The 19,959-nt window shown below is 37.4% G+C and overlaps 1 protein-coding gene across 1 annotated transcript; it reads left to right on the plus strand.

Annotated features, from left to right (window-relative positions):
• The first annotated feature begins 2,759 nt into the window (after positions 1–2,759).
• On the plus strand, positions 2,760–17,347 carry LOC119420113 (vascular endothelial zinc finger 1). Its single transcript, XM_037687488.1, has 6 exons — positions 2,760–2,841; positions 9,677–10,428; positions 13,201–13,270; positions 13,368–13,530; positions 16,386–16,752; positions 17,154–17,347. Exons 1-6 carry the CDS (start codon positions 2,809–2,811, stop codon positions 17,179–17,181), a joined length of 1,413 nt encoding a protein of 470 aa, XP_037543416.1. The 5' UTR covers positions 2,760–2,808; the 3' UTR covers positions 17,182–17,347.
• Positions 17,348–19,959: the final 2,612 nt, after the last annotated feature.

Here is a 19,959-nt window from a genome sequence, read left to right on the forward strand (position 1 = left end):
GGACGGACGGACGGACGGACGGACGGACGGACGGACGGACGGACGGACAGACTTGGCACCTGCACACATTGTCAAAGCTACCAATACCTGGTTTAAGGACCATGGTATCCCTGTACTTAACTGGCCAGCAAACTCGCCTGACTTTAACCCCATAGAGAATCTATGGGGTGATGTGAAGAGGAAGATGTGATATATCAGACCCAACAATTCAGAAGAGCAGAAGGCCACTATCAGAGCAACCTGGGCTCTCATAACACCTGAGCAGTGCCACAGACTGATCGACTCCATGCCACGCTGCACTGCTGCAGTAATCCAGACAAAAGGTGCCCCAACTACTGTAAGTATTCAGGTCTCTCTTGTAAATTAGTCCTCATGGCTCTGTTTAAATAAAGGATAAATTAATGAACTGAGTGTTGTACATGCTCATACTTTTCATGTTCATACTTTTAAGTTGGCCAACATTTCTAAAAATATGTATTTTTATTGGTCTTAAGTAATATTATAATTTTCTGAGATACTGAATTTGGGGTTTTCATTAGTTGTCATTTATAATCATCACCATTAAAAGAAATACACATTTGAAATATATAAGTCTGTGTGTAATGAATGAATATAATATTCAAGTTTCACTTTTGGAATGGAATTACTGAAATAAATCAACTTTTTCATGAAATTCTAATTTTATGACCAGCACCTGTATACAGTATACACCTGTATACATATATATATATATATATATATGTAAGACATAGTTTCAGATCAAAACAGGTGATCTTAAGACAGCAGGCTGTTTGATGTGTTCGTAATAAAAGAATTGTGTTTCTGCACTCATTGTTAAAATGGTAACTCATTAACTACTCTGTATCAGTACTCAGTATTGGCAAGTACCCAAACTGAAGTACTTGGACTTGGACTGGGTCTAAAAAAAATACAGTATCAGGACACCCCTAATATTAATAGTGTTGGGCAATATGCATGGCTTTAGTGATGTTGTTTGATCATAATGTTATTACAACTAAATATATGATGGAAGGTTAGTGAATTAAAGAAAATAATGTTACTGGTGAAGCAAATACAAGTTATAATTCCCATTTCTAAGTGCAGGACTGGCATGTTAAAAAGTGTCATTTAATACAACTTGTCTATGAACAAGAATGCCTTTAAATGTAAATAAGCAGTGTATCTGAAATCCTAATTAACACATTCAAAGTTGAGTAATCACACATTATCACAATCACATAGATTAGGAAAAAATAAGTAGACAGAAAAAGTGTTTGATTAAACCATAGTTCCACTGGTTTGACCAGTAGTTAGATAACTACTTGCTTTTGAAGTTTATATGAAATTTCTCAGTTAAATCAAAAAATACATAAAAAGCTATGTGATTATAATTACTTGATTTTTGGAAACTACGCCTCTAGTTTTTGGGTTGGTAAATGTAACTTTGAATTTTCTAAACAAATAAAAGATTGAGGATGACAATTCTGAAGTTTTTTTTTTTTTTGTTGTTGTCAAAAAACTAATCTTATCACGTAGCTTTTGAATAAAGCTGCTCTGCTCTGCTACCTATCTGCTCACCACAGCTCATGTTCGGGCTGCTGCTGTTACGCCGTATTGTTTCACATTATTGTGTTTAGCATATATCTTAGCATATCGTTTGGCATTCGTTTAGCATATATGGTATCATAGATCCTTATATACTGTGTTTTTTTATACTTTGTATTTTTGTTATTTCTAAGTGTAATTGGGACCCTGAGTAAATTTGTTCCACCTCATGTACCCGATGCGAATGACAATTAATTATGACTTGAACTTTTAACTTAAAAACAGAATGGGTGGAAAACATACATGTTCTCGTCATGTGTTGAGTATTTGTAGTTATTTTCATAAATTTAAATAAGTAGATGCCAAACTGTAAATCTTTCATGTTTAAGGGGTACAAAAAAATCAAAATAGTTTTTAGTTTTAACAACTTCTAATGTAGTTTATGCTAAAGTAACATGCCTTTTTAAAATAAAGTACCAAACTTCATGAAAGTATATTGCCTCATTTATTCAACAACATAAAACTCTTGAAATAAACATTCATTATCTAATTTTAAAAAGATGCTCATTTACTGAAAATCTTTATTGGAGTAAATATAAAAAATATAATTCAACTTGTCAAAAGTTTGCATGATCTTAAAAGTTTATAATTAATTAGGAATTAATTATGTTGTTTTGTAAAAATGCAGGCAATTCATTGTCCAAAGTTTATGGCCTCTGCAGTTCTTAGTCAGCTATCGCTGTTGAATTAATCAGCCACAATGCTTCCTTCATGAATTAAAACTAAAACGTTTTCCCCCAGCCTAAAGAGAAGAATGTCTATACGACGTGAAATAAACCACGTTCGGGACCCTTTTTGGTCTAAAAATGAGAAAAATGAGACACAGTCGTTCCCATGCCACATGCGACAATCTAATATAACAAATGCTCCTCAAAGCAGAAACCAAAACACATTCTGAGGGGTGTTCCGTTTTCAAGTACCACGAGTTACTTCTAAAAATTGAATTAAATATTCAAGAAATCCCTTGGAAACGTTTTAAAACGAAATTTTTGACTGGATACTATTAAATTTTTCGTTTACGAAACGTCAATCAAGAATAACTTAACGCGAAGTATTTTTCAAAATTTTATTTTAGCACTCCCCGCCAAACAGTACGAAAAGTGGTACAGTCCTAGAGGTTACCGGAAGTTGTTTCAGCTGCCATGTTTGGTTGCTTTGTTGTAGGCTTCTACTGGGTTTCCTACAGAATCACTAAGTGTGGAAATGGAGCCGAGCTGGAGTACGTTTCTCTTCCAAGTAAGTTGTCTGTTTTGAGAGGGAAACCGGGATAGGTCATAAAACAACCGTAAAATAATCCTTACGCACTGTTTATCATAGCAGCAAATCTAGTTTTTTAACGAGTAGCACCAAGAACAAGTATCGAAGCAAAACAATGGTTTATGAATCCAGGCTTCCAGCTGTGAGGCTTGGGAATGACGCTAGAACAAAAAAAATCAAATATCTCCAGTCCCCGCTTGATATAAACGGCTTGTTTTATATTGTTGGGAAATTTTTGATTGTGGCTGTGTAATACTTCGACGGCGTTGGGGAGGGGATTTAATTAAGTTTGGTTGTCTTAGTCGAAGCCAGCAAAACATGCGGTATCACTTGAAGTAAAGCTGGAGACGCCACTGCTGCACCGTTACAATCGAGCCAGACCCTGTTTTTTTTTTTCCCCCTTTTTTTGACTGGAGGCTTTGATCGGGACGCCGTGGAGTAATGAGATGAAATGTCTGCGAAGATTTCTCAACGCAGCACTTCGAGAAAAAAAATGCCGTAGCTTTTCCAGAGGCTAGCGTTAGCAGACGTTCAGTTAGCAGCTGCTGAGATTTAGTAACGGCGATTCCCAAGTCCGCGGTCAACTTTCCGCTTGCTTTAGCCGGCTCGGCTGCAACTAGCCAAGTGGCTAACGATGTTTAGGCTACCTTCGTTAAAGTCGCTGGCTAATTTGGCTAAACGTGGGCGAGGCTGGTGTGATGAGTTAGCAAAACTAACGTTACATGACTTGTTAGCTAACGTCATTCAGCGTTCTGCTAATTAATCTGTTTATTCTGGTGAGCTCTGGAGAAAAGAATTCAAACTATGCACACGGCACTAGCTAACTAGAACCGAAGCAGCAGCTTTGAAATTAGCAACAACACAACGAAATGTACAAATAATCACATGCAGAGAAAGTTAAATGCTACTGCTGACTGAGATTCGCCTTATTTTATTACGAATGTTGTTTGCAGGGAGAAATTATTTATTTATTTTATGGCCTTTTAGCAGGACTGAAAAAGAGTCTGGTTTTGAGCATGTGAAATGTGATTCAGAGACACAAGATATTTTACTAACAATTCGTGCAGCTGCTGCTGTACGTTTAGCTGCTGTTGTATTTTTTTCACCAAAATAATTGTTTTAAGTGCATTTGTAAGTCTAAAACTGTTTTTTTTTTTTTTTTTTTGGGGGGGGGGGGGTGTTGAGGTGAACTTAGAAGTACTTAACACTCATTCACAAATTTACTTTTAAGCTCACTTTTAGTGAGTTTTTAAATCTATTTTTTTATTTTATTGATTCATTCCAGACATGTTAAAACCATTGTATAGGGCGTATCAACATTAACACTTATATGAATCTGTATCTATATGCATACACCTACACATATACATACATACATACGTGCACATTTGAACATATAGAAGGAACCCCTTGTAAAATATATTTTAAGTCAGTAAATGCATCTGCTTTGACTGAACGCACACAAAATGAATAAATCTGTAAAATAGGTATGTAAATCTATAAATAAATCTGCATTAAAAAAAAATCCAGTTACTGGATACCCAGGTTATTGTACAGTGTATTGAACATTTCAAGCATTAGATGAAAATTAGGTTTTGTATGATAGACTGTGGCTGTAAAATGTTTTGCCGGTTGGAAATATCTTACTAAAAAGTGCAAAATGTATTCTGTTTAGGAATACAAATAGTATATTATCAAACCGAAGCATAGCTGATTAGTCAGTGTTTAAATGAATTAAAGCGATGGCCTATTTTTGAGATTTGCAAAGTAAGTTAGAAGTTCTAGTTCAACAAACTTTAAGCGTATGACACAAAATAAGAACGGTGCACTGTTGTTGCACATCAGCCTTCTGTGTGATGTATTTAACCATTTATAGAAGTTGATTCTGGAGTTAAAGATTGAGCAGCTGTTCATATTTTTGCACCTAGATTTTTTTTTTGTTTTTTCTCAGTTTCTGCACCCAGTAATCATCAGTTTGAATTTTGTACTTTACACTATTACCAGTTGCACTTTATTGTGCAGTTGTTTTCTTAAAAACATAAATAAAAAGGGCGACTAAATAAATTTTGATAATTCATCTTGCACTTGGAGCCATACACTGGTTCTTTGCCCAATTAAATCTGTCCCCAAATTCTTGGACCCATCCCCCCGTGATGATACTGGAACACCACCACCACCAGCAGACCTAATGGTTAGCAGTGGGTGGCACCTGCTCAGGCCAGTGGCTGTGACCAATCGGGGACAAACTGAGCTTTCTGAGAGTGGACTAGGTTTACTGGCTTCTGTCCTTACAGAAAACATCCTACAGTACTTTATGTTCAAACGTTTAAATATCATTTGCAGTTGTGTGAAACATACTTTTTCTTTGGTTTTTAAGCACTTTATTTATGTTCCTTGGTTGTACATATAATGTGTTGGAGGAACTTTTTTTTTCTTTTAGATGAAATTTTAAAATTGTGTTTGCGTGCCAGAAAGTCTGTTATGGCCTTTTCTGGCATCTCTATTTGCAACTCGTATTGTACAGACAATGTTTAATAATAAATGTTTTACGTTACACTAAAATATTGAAATTACATTATTTAAATTGAGAATTTTGCACTGCATATTTTTAAGTATTTAGCAATATTGTATAGTTTTAGAACTTTCTGAGGTATTTTGTATTGTGAAGCAAACAAAAAATACTTTTTTGTGGTTTAAAAAAAAACCCAATTTGAGTAAATATGGAAATCTCTTGTGACATTCATTCAAATAAGGAGTGTTTTTAGGTCCAAACAAGGTTTGACATCTTTATAAAAAGTCTACTCATCAGGTGTTGTCATTAAAATATATTTGACTGCAACCGTTTACAGTAGGATTTAAGTTTGTAGCTTAATACATGGTTTAAAACTTGAGTATCCACTTTAGGCTTTTTTGATTTTAATGACTAAATGAGATGTTCTAGTTTACAGAAGGTGTTTTTTCCCCATTCAAAAAAAAATAGTGTGCTGAATTTAAATGTGTTATTTGTAGTTTTTATACAAAAGTACTATTTATGTGCCAACTTTATACTTATACTATACCTTTTTATAAAGTTCAGCTGAAACCTTTTAAGGAATTTGGGGGGGGGGGGGGGGTCAGTTTCCAAAAAGGTTTTAAGCATTTACTTCAGTACATCTCAGACTTTTTCTTTAATTCAGACAGGATATTTTTTCCTAAGAAAAGTAACATATTCAGTGTTAAGTGGCTTTCTTATAAAGTACAAAGTGAGGTAATTAAAGTTGCCTATTTCATCCTGGTACACAATGCTGTCAAAAAAAAAAGTTAAGTTTGACTAAATTAATCCGTTTCCAAAAATATTATTCCACTTCTAGTTGTTGCCTCATCAAACAGGGTTTTTCATCAAATAGGGTTTTAAATCTGTGTAATTTTAGTTTTACAGGCTAACCAGTGGACATGTGACCTATGGAAAGTTATGTTTTCCAAGAACTTTTGTCCAGTCAATAAACTCTATATTAGCCGGAGATTTTGAAACTTGGAATGCAATTCAACATCTCAACATGAGGATTGAACGTATAAGAGGGCAAACAGCCATGTAATATTTTGTATTTAGTATTCACCTCTTTCTTTTTGTATCACTCGTGGTTTCTATTTGTTGTTTTCACAATTGGGCAAGCAGCTGTAGTGTGTGACACAAAAGATTGAGGAAAGGCGGTGCATAATCAGACTATGAGCTCAATTCAAGTCTACAGTGGCCCACGGAGCCGTCAGGACACTCCCTCCATTTTGATGTTATTTATGAGGGAGCAGCCCCAGTTGTCGGAGCGCATTTGTGTCAAAATGGTCAGAGCTGCATGAAGGCACAGCAGCTTACAGGCCCTGCACCTCTGTGTAGAGGGCAGTCTGTCTGTAGTGGCTACGTCTGCTGTTCACAAGCTTTACAAAAAGGTTTCCCGGCTGGTATCCCCCCCGCAACTCCTGGTGTGCCAGCGGACGGGGTTGCATTGGCATGATGACTAATCGTGGAAGGTGGCAAGTGTAAGCAGGTGCTCAGACAAATGGATGGTGGCATGCTTCACAAGTTCCCAGGTCCAACTGCAAACGATGGCTAGTTTAGCTGAGTGCTGTGTGGATAAACAATGTCTCTGTCTCATGAATAGATGAGCCAAATCAATGAAGATGAGCATACAAAGATCCCCCGCTGAGGCCCGAGTGCATCACTGCTCAGATTTGTGTCTGTCACAATAGGCTAGATGACATAAGGAGGACATTGCGAGGTTCATTTTTCTTTTCGAACCCGTCTCCTTTTGCTACTCCTGTCTTTGCTGGCCTTCTTCGATGGATGATCGAACCTCAAAAGGGAAAGGTCAAGCATTTCATCGTAGCTTTTTTGCTGTGGTAGACAACATGGAAGTTTACTGCAAAATCATGTGACACGTTTTTTTTTATTCGTGTGTAAGCATTTAATCTGTATACGTATTCAATATCAATTTATCTGCAGTTAAAAAAAATTAAAAAAAGTTTTTTAGTAGAGAAAAGAAAAAACAGTACCAGTAATTAAAAAAAAAAACTTTTACCTGAAGTAAATAATGGTAAAAGTAATAGTGCAGTTTCTTTCAAAGCTGTTGCTGCTCGGGTTATGTTTGCTTCCCTGCTATTTTTAGTGTAATTTGACTAACTAGTATCCGTGTTAACAAGTGTTCGGCTGTTTTCATAAACCATTTCAAAGTGGCAGTTTACACAAACCTAAATGCATTTTCTTTGGAAAATAATCACAATCAACACACCACTTTTATTTTTGATCTACTTTGTTTTAAGGTTGTTTTGTTGTGGATTTTTCGTGTTTGGTAGCTGTGATCTGGAAAGTTAGGAATTGCAGAGCATTTAATGTGTTGTTGAAACGTCCACTCTTTTTTTTTTTTTTATTCTTAACTTCTGAATTGACACAGAAAATGAAAAGTGTCCTTTAAACTCAGACTATTCAATATGGCTTACAGCTAATATCTCATTCATAAGTTAATTTTCAATTCAAATATTAAAAATACCGTATTTTGTTGTAGTAAATAAATATACAAAATTGAAAAATGAGAACAAATGAAAACTTTATTTTGCACTGAGCAGCTGCACTCAAATTGGCAAGTCTTACTTTTGTGGCCTAGTTTCTAATCCTTTAACAGTGCAACAAGAACATACGCATGTAACAGGAAACTAAGAAAAGGTTTAGTTTGTTTGATTATGCAACATCAAACAATCAAACTAAAAATAGTATTCTGTGAAAACCGCAAAGGCAAAATACAATCATTAAAACTATTGTGAGCTTAACTAAGGCAATCGTTTGGTTTGTCCCAAGTACAGTTCACATTTTTGTTGTTGGTGGAAATGCAGTTTGAAACATTTTGAATTGAGCAAAAGATGTCCTCACAGGTGGTCTAAAACTGTGTGGGATTGCTTCTTTTTGCTGCAATCAGTTCAAGACTATTTGCAGTTTAATATCTGCCCTGCTACCTGTAAACATCTGTCAGTTTGTACGTTTTTCAGCACATATTTAAGACTTGGAAAAAATAACTTTGATTTCGTGTTTCCACCGTGCCATGGTCTAGTTAGCTTAGCATGCATTTTTAATTACTCAAGTAGTTTAACAATAGTATTGAACAAAATTGATAGAAATTGATAAAATGCTTTGACTTTTGCCCTTAGATAGTCAAAATGCACATTTCAAATTAAAAAAAATATTTTCATGTAGCATTTTATTTTGTCATGTCTGTAGTGCAAAGCAGCAGATTGGAAACAGAAACTGGACGTTAACTGTGCTCAGTGACCTCGAGCTTGATTATTAAAAGTACTGCTTCATCAGGATCACACTTTGACTATATCGCTTGAGCTTTTTTTACATTGTGGGTCATAAATGATGCTCTACATTACCGTATGCACAACAGTTCTGTCTTGCACAACTGTTGACTGTCATTAGTCTTCCTCCTTCAGCTTCAAACATGCCCAAACAAAATGCGTTGATTCTCTTTTAGACAAAGCTGTGCAATTATCCTGGTCGTTTGCCTTGCATGACAAAATTTTTGAAGTCACAGCTTTGGCAAGAAATTAAATACCAATGAATGGGTAAACAAAGCTGAAAAACATCTTGCTGCTGCTAATTGTTCTAATTTAATATCAATTTAATGTTGTATGGCAGTCATCCATATTGCTCTGTACCTGCAAAACCCAGGAAATATGGTGCAGTAGGCCAGACACAGCAAACATTTGTGCCACTTTGTTTTATGTTGTTACATCTAATTTGATGGCTTTTTTTATAGAGGATTCTACTTTACTAAACCACATTTTTAGTTCTTTGTAGTTCTTAACTGTGCTCAATAGTTGAGGTAATGGCCTACTCTTCAAGAGCCTTCTTGGCAGCTAAACTGGACCCTGCTATGCCTCTAATTCGGTATGCTTGCTTTGCAGTCACATGACGAATCAGCACCGTCACGATGGGATCATTTTTCATCCAGTATATTTGGATTGTTTTGCATCAGTTGCACGCCGCATCAGCCTCATTAATGACAGGCCCACTTTGTATTCTGTAAGATCTTCCCCATGTTAGTTTTCATTGACTTGTCAGAATTGATTTTTGAGTCCTAGCTGACAGCTTCCAGTTGTAGAACAGCTGTTACTAACCACATCATTTTGCTTTACATTCTGTAGGGAGTGCTAGCTGCTCTGAATTGCAATACCCAAAAAGATTGTCACTTGCTGCTTGTGTGCATGAAAGCGTTGATTTAATTTTTGTCATGAAAAATCTGAAATGCGTTTGCTCAACCAAAAAATGTATGCTTTGTTTTATTAGCAGGCCAATGAAGCCCTCCACCACCAGCATCAGGTGGCCCAGAATAGCCTGCTGCCACTTCTAAATGCTGGAGCTGAGCAAGTTGACCAGAAGCCTATCCTGCCTATCCAAATAGACCAGAAGCCTCCTGTCAGTGCTGCTGAACTCCTGAAAGACAATGTGGCAAGCGGAGGAGGCCAACGGCCACCAGTGCCTGTGATAAAGAAGGAACACAAAGGCAAAACACCTTTTGTGTGTGGCTACTGCAACAAGGCCTTTCGAGACAGTTACCATCTAAGACGCCACGAGTCCAGCCACACCGGTATCAAGATGGTGTCACGTCCAAAGAAGACAGCCCAAACAGCTCCCACCATGGTACCTATGATTGCATCCATGCCGCGAGAGAACAATGGCAACCCATCCTACATCTCCACAGTAGCAGGCATCCTCTCTACGGCGACCACTTCGGTTTCTTCGGGCACAAGTATCATGACGTCGTCCGCAATGGGCAATGTGCCGCAGCAAAATGTCCCGAAGAAACCGCCAAAGCCTGTCAAGAAAAACCATGGGTGTGAGATGTGTGGCAAGGCCTTCCGTGATGTCTACCACCTGAATCGCCACAAGCTTTCCCATTCAGACGAGAAGCCCTTCGAGTGCCCCATCTGCCAGCAGCGCTTTAAAAGAAAGGACCGAATGACCTACCATGTTCGCTCTCATGACGGAGGGGTCCACAAGCCCTATGTGTGTTCTGTGTGTGGAAAAGGCTTCTCCAGGTAAGCATCATTTGCAGTATATATTTAAAAACCTTTTTAATTTTGCTGAATAAAACTGATGAACATAATTAATCACACTTATTGACGCACAATAGGTCTATATTTTAAAGTGATCATTTCATCTGCTTCAAACTGATGGGTCCACTGCGAGAAGCTGTAGCTCTATTCATGTGCACAACGGCTCTATTTATTCATATGTTTTCAATCAACAAGTAACGGCGAATAACAAGGCCAGTGTAAACAGGACGTTTGAGTCTGAGATCTAATTTGTACTTATTGGAGGGGGAGACTGTAGTAATTTCACCCTCTGGTGGTTGCATTTCTGGATTCCAGAAGAAAGTTTGAATGGAATTTAAAAATAACCTAATTATGAATAAATTATAACAGGAAATAGTTTTATTTCTCCCCGTTTTTCAGCTAACGGAAAGAGTTTGATATGAAAGCATTTAAACAATGATTACAATTGCCTAACCTTGTTTAGTTTTGGTTTCACCAAAAGTGCAATGAACTGCAATTCGTTGCTTGTATTGCAATTATAGCAACAGCTTGCAGATGATATTCTGTTTTTACTAGGTAAGCACTATCTGTATAAGTTTTATTATTGTTATATACATTTTAATGTAGTTACTATAAGGTTCAACCACGTGTTCAAACAGTCGCACATGGGAGAGCCCCAGTGAAGAATCAGGAGGTGGGGGGGAGGCGTCTATTGTCACTTTGCAGTTCCAGCCAGCTTGTCACAGACTCTTTCCCCTAGGAATTCAGTGAACCATGCGTAATTTTAAGGTCAGCACATTTAATAAGTTGTAAATAAACATGTTGCCTAAGAAGTTCTTAAGACGATCTCAGATGTAGTTATTCAGCTTCGAGACTACGACTTGAAAAGCTAGGGGTTATTGATAACTGTTGTTGAGCTCAGTTTTGCAACATACCTTAAACAAAAATATCACCCGCGTCCCCCTGGTTAAGCTGTTCACATTAGCACTGTGCTGCGTACGGCAGTTTCAGGCATGCCTCCAACACGGTGACGTGTGCGAGGGATTCATCAGCATACAGGAAAGTGAGAATGGGGATTGAATAGCAGAGCACTGAGTCACTGCCACTCAGCCAGAAATGTGGGCACGTCTGTAGTCTGCTCTCGTTGTCAATGGGACAACCAACAGGAGAAATCAAAAAGGAAAAACACATCCGGTCTATAGCATCGTAGAGAAAGTTCAACTAGGCTTTTAATTAGTTTAACCAGAAATCCAGCAGCATCAGCACACTCCAGTATGGCACAGCTAACATGATTCAGCTTCAGCAGAACCAGCGTGCTGGCAGAGGAGCAGCAGAGCCGAGAAGAATCTGTGAATGCTGGAGTTTCACTGTAAAGGTCAAGTGGCCAATAACTATTCCGCGAACTTTGTACGTCAAAAATAGATAAACACGAGTTGTGTTGTCATCAGTGTTTGCTTGGGAGTTGTGTTCTGCTTGTTTTAATCTTATGATGCATTTATTTATTAATAAAAGATCAAATTTTATTTCTAAAATTTGTATTGTCGCCAAATAAATGAACACATTCATAGGAATTATGTTCGGTTTGACAGGATTATTAGTTAATTATCTTGTTTTTTCACCCATCTTCTTGTGTTTGACGTATAAACTTTTTTTTAAGTAAAATTGCTCCTAATATTTATTCAAACAAAAAACAAACGTGAAATTCTGTTCTGTTTTAGAGGATGTCTTTTCTTACCATCAGGGTTTCCTTCCCATTTCCAAACTGGAAAGTGGAGTTTCAAAGCCGTTTTGAGATGGGAAGCAAAACATCAATTACAGAATAGCATGGTGTGTGTGTGTGTGTGTGTGTGTGTGTGTGTGGGGGGGGGGGGGTTGTATCATGGATGACTGAGAATCCGCACCATCAATGTTCCTAATAGTTGCAAACTGTTAAGAGTATCCTGATGCATGCTCAATAATCCAGGTAGAAAAATCCAAAAAAAGAGTTAAAAGAGTAGTTAAGAGCTGTTGTTATTATTACAGCTGATTTAGGCTGCTTGTTGACACGCTTTTGAACTTTTGTAGTTTCTTGACCTTTAGGGGGAAAATACTAATATTCTATATTGTTTGTCCATATTGTAAAGATTTCTGTTTAGGTTAAGAAAGAAATAGAAACCATTATCACCTTTGTATTTCTGTCAGGAATATAACTAATGATGTTAAGCAAACTGTTTACTAAAGTTGCCAGATAAGAGGGGGAGGGGGGGAAAAGTCCATTTCATTGTAGTGCATGTTTGAAACTAGGTCAAACTAATTCACGCACCAGTGATTGTGGAGAATTAACTGCCATTGACTGAAATTTGAAGGATTTTGTGTCCATCTCCTCATTATTGAAGCAAACAGCACATCTGTCCGTTTCTACATTTTAATGCATGTTAAGACCAGAAATGAACCGTTTACCTTCTCTGTATGGGACTTTATGTCAAGCAAAAAGACACAATTTTGAAAAGAAAATTTAAATATCATATTTGTTTTAGTTCCTTAAATGACCAGTCGATGGTCAAATTGTTGATGAGGTTGATGTAGGGATTGTATCGTCATTGGAGTAATAAAATATCTAATATACAAGTTGCACATTGAGTATAATCCAGAAATACAAATTCACCAAGTTTTTTTTTTTTTTGGAGAAGTGAAAGTAGCCGTAGAAAAAGGTGAGAGCATGCTGTTTGATTCATCTGCAGGCATTCCTTACACATCACCATTTATCAATTTAACTACTTCTTTTTTCTCCCCAAGGCCGGACCACTTGAGCTGCCATGTGAAGCATGTGCACTCCTCAGAAAGACCGTTCAAATGTCAAGTAACGGTAAGAGCGTTTGCCATCAATTTAGATTTTTAATGTTTGCCTTTTTTCTGTTTCATTCTTGCATGACCTTTGACCCTGTCTGCTGTCCTATTTGCAGGCCTGTACCTCTGCTTTTGCCACCAAAGACAGACTCCGCTCCCACATGATCCGGCATGAAGGCAAGGTGACCTGCAGCATCTGCGGGAAGATGCTCAGTGCAGCTTACATCACCAGTCATTTGAAGACTCATGGACAGACCAACTTTAACTCCTGTAACAAAGGTTGGGCACGCATGAAGATAAAAATCCACACTATAATAATAGGAGTACCATATTTTTCAACCTATAAGTCGCTTTTTTTTTGCATAATTTACATGCCCTGTGACTTATATGCCAAAGCAACGTATTTATGGATTTTTTTTCCCATATTTATAAACCCAATTTTTGGCTGAGATATGACCGTTTTCATTCATTTTGACTGAAAATATTAAACACTACCATTTTCAGATGGCACTGGAGTTGTGTGGCATGCTGTTGTGTCATGTAATAAATAAAAGTGGCTATTAATGACACATTTGGCTTGCCTTAGCATACCACCTTGGTCCAGCTCGCCTGGAGCAAACGTATGCAGCTAATTTGACCATTGAAGTGCATTTATTAAGTAAAAGTTCAACTAAGACACACCTTTACTATAATATCGAGCAAACAAATGATTGTTTTTAAGTGTTAATCTTGTTAAATTCTTGTTAAAATTCTCCCGCGCATGCTCCAGTGACTGCCATTTGGCAGGTAATCGATTTTTGGAACAACACCGGCCCACATTTCTGGGTTGTCAGCGGTGACGCATAATAGATGCTACGTATACGGTGAAGCAACATATTTATGGATTTTTCCACTTTAGACATATTTGTACTGATGTGACTTATAGGGCGGTGCGACGTGTACGGTAGAAAGTATGGTAGATCAAAAAATGTATTTTCCTTTTTTTACATTTCCACTAAATACTTTCCCTTTTAGTTTTTAAAGTATTTTATATCTTACCAAATCATAAACCAGTATCAATGACTGATAACTGCATATTTCCTGCAAGTACCTTAATAAGTTTTGACTGTACTAAATGGGTATGAATGTTTAGGGGTCAAACTAATTGTTACCTGTAACTCTGAGCCCCATCTACCAAGACTGAAAGGCCAGTTCATCACTAGTCTGCACACAGACATTCAGAGGAGAAAACACTTGTAAGAGCTCAGTTGTGTTTCTGCCCACATGATTAACGGATCCAAACTGTTTGGAAGTTACTAATCATGTTTGGTAATTAACAGTGTAGCTATTAAATTTGGAATTAGCAAACTACTGCCTGAAAGAATGAATAAAACACGTAGACATGTGAATCTTTGTGCATTTTACAATTCAATCAGACGACAATTTAGAGGGTTGTGCTGCAAAACTAAAATCCGTTGATTCGTTGAATTTATCTTGAAACTTTAAGGACTTTGACTTTATTTTAAGAAATACACTTACCAGTATATATTTTCATGTCTAATAAAGAGTAGGGATGGGGCCGATCTTGTATCGGCCTCCGATACGGGCATAATTTACGTATCTGATTTTTTCCGATCCATGATGCATGTCTGTGTCTGCTGAAACGTCTCCTCATACGATTCCCTGCCGGATGCTCTGCACATTGGCTTCAAACTATGGAATGGATTTACTGAACGGAGGTGTGTCTCGTGAACCCAGAGTAATAAGACCCGCCTCACATTCAGGAAATCCATTTCATAGTTTGCAGCCAGCTACAATGTGCAGTAGCACTGTGCCTAACAGCTAAGCAACTTTTCATCTAAACATGTCCGCTGTGTGGAAATATTTTTACACTAGAAACACCACAAAACAAGACGGCAACGTGCACTGTCTGCAGAGCCATAGCACCACATTAAACCGCGGTAAAGTTAGTTTTACATTGGACATTAGAGTTCCGGGGCTTCAGCTGTCTGTATATGTATGTGTGTATATATATATATATAGTCAAGTCAAGTCATCTTTATTTGTAGAGCACAATTTAAAACAGATAAACTGTTATCAAAGTGCTTAACAGAAATGTAGCAAAACATAGACAGCAAAACAAAAACATCATACAGAATTAAAATTACTGGAGCAATAACACAGTTATAGTGTGTATGTGTATATGTATATATATGTATATATATGTATGTATATATATATATATATATATATATATAAATATATATATATATATATATCTCATTTATTTGAGACTACCTGTATAAATAAAGGGTAAATGAAAGCTTTTGCAGTAAAACATTATTGCTTTAACTAGGCCTGTCGCGATAAGCAATAAATCAATTATTCGCATTATAAATGAAAATTATCAACCTCATTTTTATTTATCAGCTTTATCGTTTCTTCGTGTCTCTCTCTTTCTACTGAAGAAACTGGATGACAAAAAACTAAACTCCGGTGCTCTTCACTGACCCCTCCCTTTCTCTTTAAAATCCATTTAAAAGAAGCTAAGCTACGAGCTAAGCTAACAGGTCGACCTCGGGGGGGGAAAAAACCTCCGTCTTGTCAAAGCTCTAAAATTCACGGTTGTAACCCGTGCCTTCGTGTAAAAAGTTGTTTTTCTCTGCAAAAAGAAGTTGAGAACTTGTTTACAGGTTTTTTTAATTAAAAGCATTGTGTGACAAATGCTATGCTAAAGAGCTCCAACCACACCGACTGTCTGCCATTTTGAGAATGACGAGAGACAGCCCATGTCACGTCAAGGGGCTTCCTCCCATTTTTCTTAGAGACACGCTGCTCGCTCCCTCACTATCCATCCTTCAGTTCAAACTGTCTTATACTGCCATCCGGTGGTCAAAAAGGTACTACATACAAAACAAATTAACCAACATTTCTTCTCAAGTTTGACAATAATTACTAATTATTGTAAAATTTTAAAATGTCATCGTTTATCGCAATAATTTCTGAGGCAACTAATCGCTCAGCAAAATGAGTTATCGTGACAGGCCTAGCTTTAACTTAATGTTACACGCACTTCTCATGTCCAGCTAATGAAAATGTCTGCAGAAGAAAACCTAAATACTGTTTTTTTTTGTTTGTTTGTTTTTGTTTTTCAGAGGGTAATGAAGGCTGCAACTCTGCCTCGGCTACATCTGTGACCATTTCTGCCCCCATCACCTCAGCGATGAACCGGGGCAACACGAACAACAACAACAACCCTGTCACTATAGCCGCACAAATGAACATTGGCACCAACACGGTCAACATCACGTCCCCCGTCAGCCTCCAGCACCCAGTCACCCTCACCAGCCCCGTCAACATTGCGTCTGTGAACATCCCTGCCTCAGCTTCCATGAATATTGCCCACCCAGTGGCGATAACGACCCCGATGCCTATGAATATAGCCGGTCCACTAAACATCGCGATGAGGCCAATGGATAGCATGCCTTTTCTGTCCCAAGTCTTGCCTTCTTCCCCTCCTTGGTAAGAAAAAATACAATTAAGAGATAGAAAAATAATCAGCATCTAACTGTTCAGAAAGAAAGGGAAAATGAAGTGTAACAAGAGACTGCTGACCTCATATTTGCAGCCCCCCGACCCCAAACAATATTCACTTCAGACCCTGAAGTGAATATTTCCATGAGCTGTGAGGCCAGTAGGAGCTCCCAATGTCCTAACTGTCCCAACTAATGTTAAGTGACTGGCATGTGATGCAGAACTTATTAAGTAGACTTCTAGTAGGACTTGTCTTGAAATCAAGACAGCCGTGAGACTTAGCGTAGGCAGTTAGTGATAAAACTGTGATTTGAATCATGATGAACGACAGTGGAGGACGTTTTATGAAAAAATACACATGCTTTTTTTTTGTTTTTGTTTGTTTTAAGGGAGATGTGGAATGGACTGAAGCAATAACCATGAATTGCTGTTTCTGGCGTTTTACAAGATCTCTCCCGAGGCCGCTGGGCGTTTTGTTTGTATGTAGGTTGTTTTTGTTCGTTTTTCCCATTTGTTTTTGTTTTTTTAATACTATAGCCTGCTAATCACTATTTAATGTTATAGGAAATGAATTTAGTAAAAGGGACAGTTGCTTCCATGTACATGGAAGCCTATTTTTTCACAATGTTCTAGCATTTCTTTTTCTTCTCAGATAGTAGATATGCTCTTGAGGTACAGTGACTAACTTGTACAGTTGACATAGTAATGTATTTTCACGATATCGTTTTTAACTTTTGCTTTTGTCATTTCAGTGGACATCTGAACACTGGCCTCTTGACTATGAAACACTTGTACTTTGTTTTCTATTTATATGGAAACGCAGAGGTTTGTTTTTATTTGTGCTTTTTTATTTTTTCCCATGAAGTCAGAATGGAATGAGTCTTGCACTGAAGGCAGATCCTACATGCAGGTGAACAGCAGTATTATCAAAGATCAAATGGACTCTGAGTGTTGTGGTCAGCCAGCCTACACTAAAGGGCCATCTAGTGGCGGAGTATATATATTTTAAAAACTGGCCTTGTAGAGAAGTTTTTCAAGCTGTAACGGTGAGGAAAATAGTTTTTAGCGGATTCTTTTGTTACACATTTTTATTAATATTACGATTATTTTTCGTTAATCTGTTACAGCCCCGCGATCAGACGTTGTCGCTCAGGAAACACGCAGACCGACTCAATAATCATGAACTATATATCGAACGTTTGCAGTGTTCAGACTTAAAATTACGATCACTGGGAATTCCAGATGTGCCCATTTCAACCAGCCGTCCATTAAATGATCATTTACTGTACAATAAAAGAAATGCTGTACATCTTTTACATTTACTTTAAACTTCAGTCTCGGTTCGTGGCTGAGGACTGGATGAGTTTGATAAAATGCGATTTTGTGCCCGTTTCAAAGCAATGGGACAAAATTGATGTTGCATGACCCTAAACACTGTAGCTGTTCAACATTAACAGTTCTTTTTTTTTATTTTATTTTTTTAATGAATGCCATGTTTCAGCAGTGTTGCAGCTCCTTTGAGTTGATTCAGTTTATACAAAGAAATGCAATATGCATGTTTGTCTTTTTTTTTTTTCCCAAGTTTTTTAACAAAATATTAGTTTAGTTTTTTTTTTTTTTATTCTTATGCATTTTACGTAGATACACTATAATAGCCTGATTGCCAAATTTGAAACGATTTATAATGTGATAACCGGAATTATTCTTGTGAATTTGAACATCTCATTTATTTTAAGGAACGTAAAAAAGTAATAATTGGAAATACCAGGACCCTTGTGAAAAGCAGTTGAATGTATATCTTTGTACAAAACCTTTAGTTCCAAGGATACGGTAGTTACAATAGATGTGAAAGATAAGAACCTTTTTTATAAATCTTTTGTATTAGAACATTAACATTGATAATTTTGTATATATGAGAGGCTAGGCTTTCTGATTAGCAGAAAGGTCAAACATTCCTACATTTTTTTAAATGTATGTTTGTCAAATTATTACTTAAACATGCGCAATGTTCTGTGCCTTTTATTTGGGTTGTCTAAATAAAAGAAAATTATCAAATGCGTTCATGTTTTAAGAGTCGTTCAATGTTAGCACGGCAGTTGAAACGAGTTCATGTTGGGAGGTGCTCGCTGTGTTGAAATGAGTCCAACTCTGTTTGAGGTGAAATGCCTGCCCCAGCCTTAAATGTAGCCCCACTGCGTGATACTGCCACCACCGTGCATGATGGTGGTATTCTAGGGATCCTGCACAGTTTTCCAAGTATGGAGTTTGTTTTTACCATTTCCAGCTCTGAACGAGTATGGGTGGGAAAAAAGTTTGTTTAAAAGTGCCTTCTTTTTTTTTTTTCCAAGAGAGAAATCTAAATTGACAAAAATGACTTGCTCATATCTGAGTATTTCATATTGCTGGAAACCAGAAGTTGCTCGTAACGACAGCAGCCTGCATGGCAGCTGTGAATGAAAGAGAAACCCATCGTAACGCACAATATAAGCCCAGCTAAGATAAAACAGGATGCTGAGGTGCTGATTATTTTTCACACATTGTGCCAAGGTTAACCCAGCCCCAAGTCTTACCTTTGTTTTCATTTTGCTTGAAATGGTGACATTGTTTGAATAGACTTGAATCTTTACGATCATAAAGTTATTAGGAAAAGATCAAAGTTCATGCTCAATAATCCAGGTAGAAAAATCCAACAAACTTAAGTCAGGTTCTGGACGTTTTTTTGTTTTGTTAAAATGTTTTGTCCTTCATCCAAAGGACTTCATCAGTCTGATGAAACAAACTTAGTCCCACAAGCAGCACACTCACATAGTGGGCCAACTTGCTGGTGATCAGATGGTTTCTGGGGCCTGCCCTCTCCCCCGTCGACTCATCTGAGCCAGCCATGAAGTGGTTCAAAATATCCAAGTTCATGCTCAATAATCCAGGTAGAAAATCCAACATCGTTCAATCAGATCATCTGGATGGTTTCTTTTTTTGTTGTGGTATTTCGTCCTTTATCCAAAGGACTTCATCAGTCCAAGGAGCCACAACAAACTCAGTCCCACAGGAAGCACTTTGATATTTTGAACCACTTTGGTCATGGCTGCTCCAGAACTGCCATAAAAACTGGTTGGCCCACTATGTGGATGTGCTGCTCCTTGGACTGATGAAGTCCTTTGGATGAACAAAACGTTTCAACAACAAAAGAAACCATCC

This window comes from Nematolebias whitei, chromosome 14 (assembly GCF_014905685.2).
Source record: "Nematolebias whitei isolate Nwh7 chromosome 14, NemWhi1, whole genome shotgun sequence".
Lineage (NCBI taxonomy): Eukaryota > Metazoa > Chordata > Actinopteri > Cyprinodontiformes > Rivulidae > Nematolebias > Nematolebias whitei.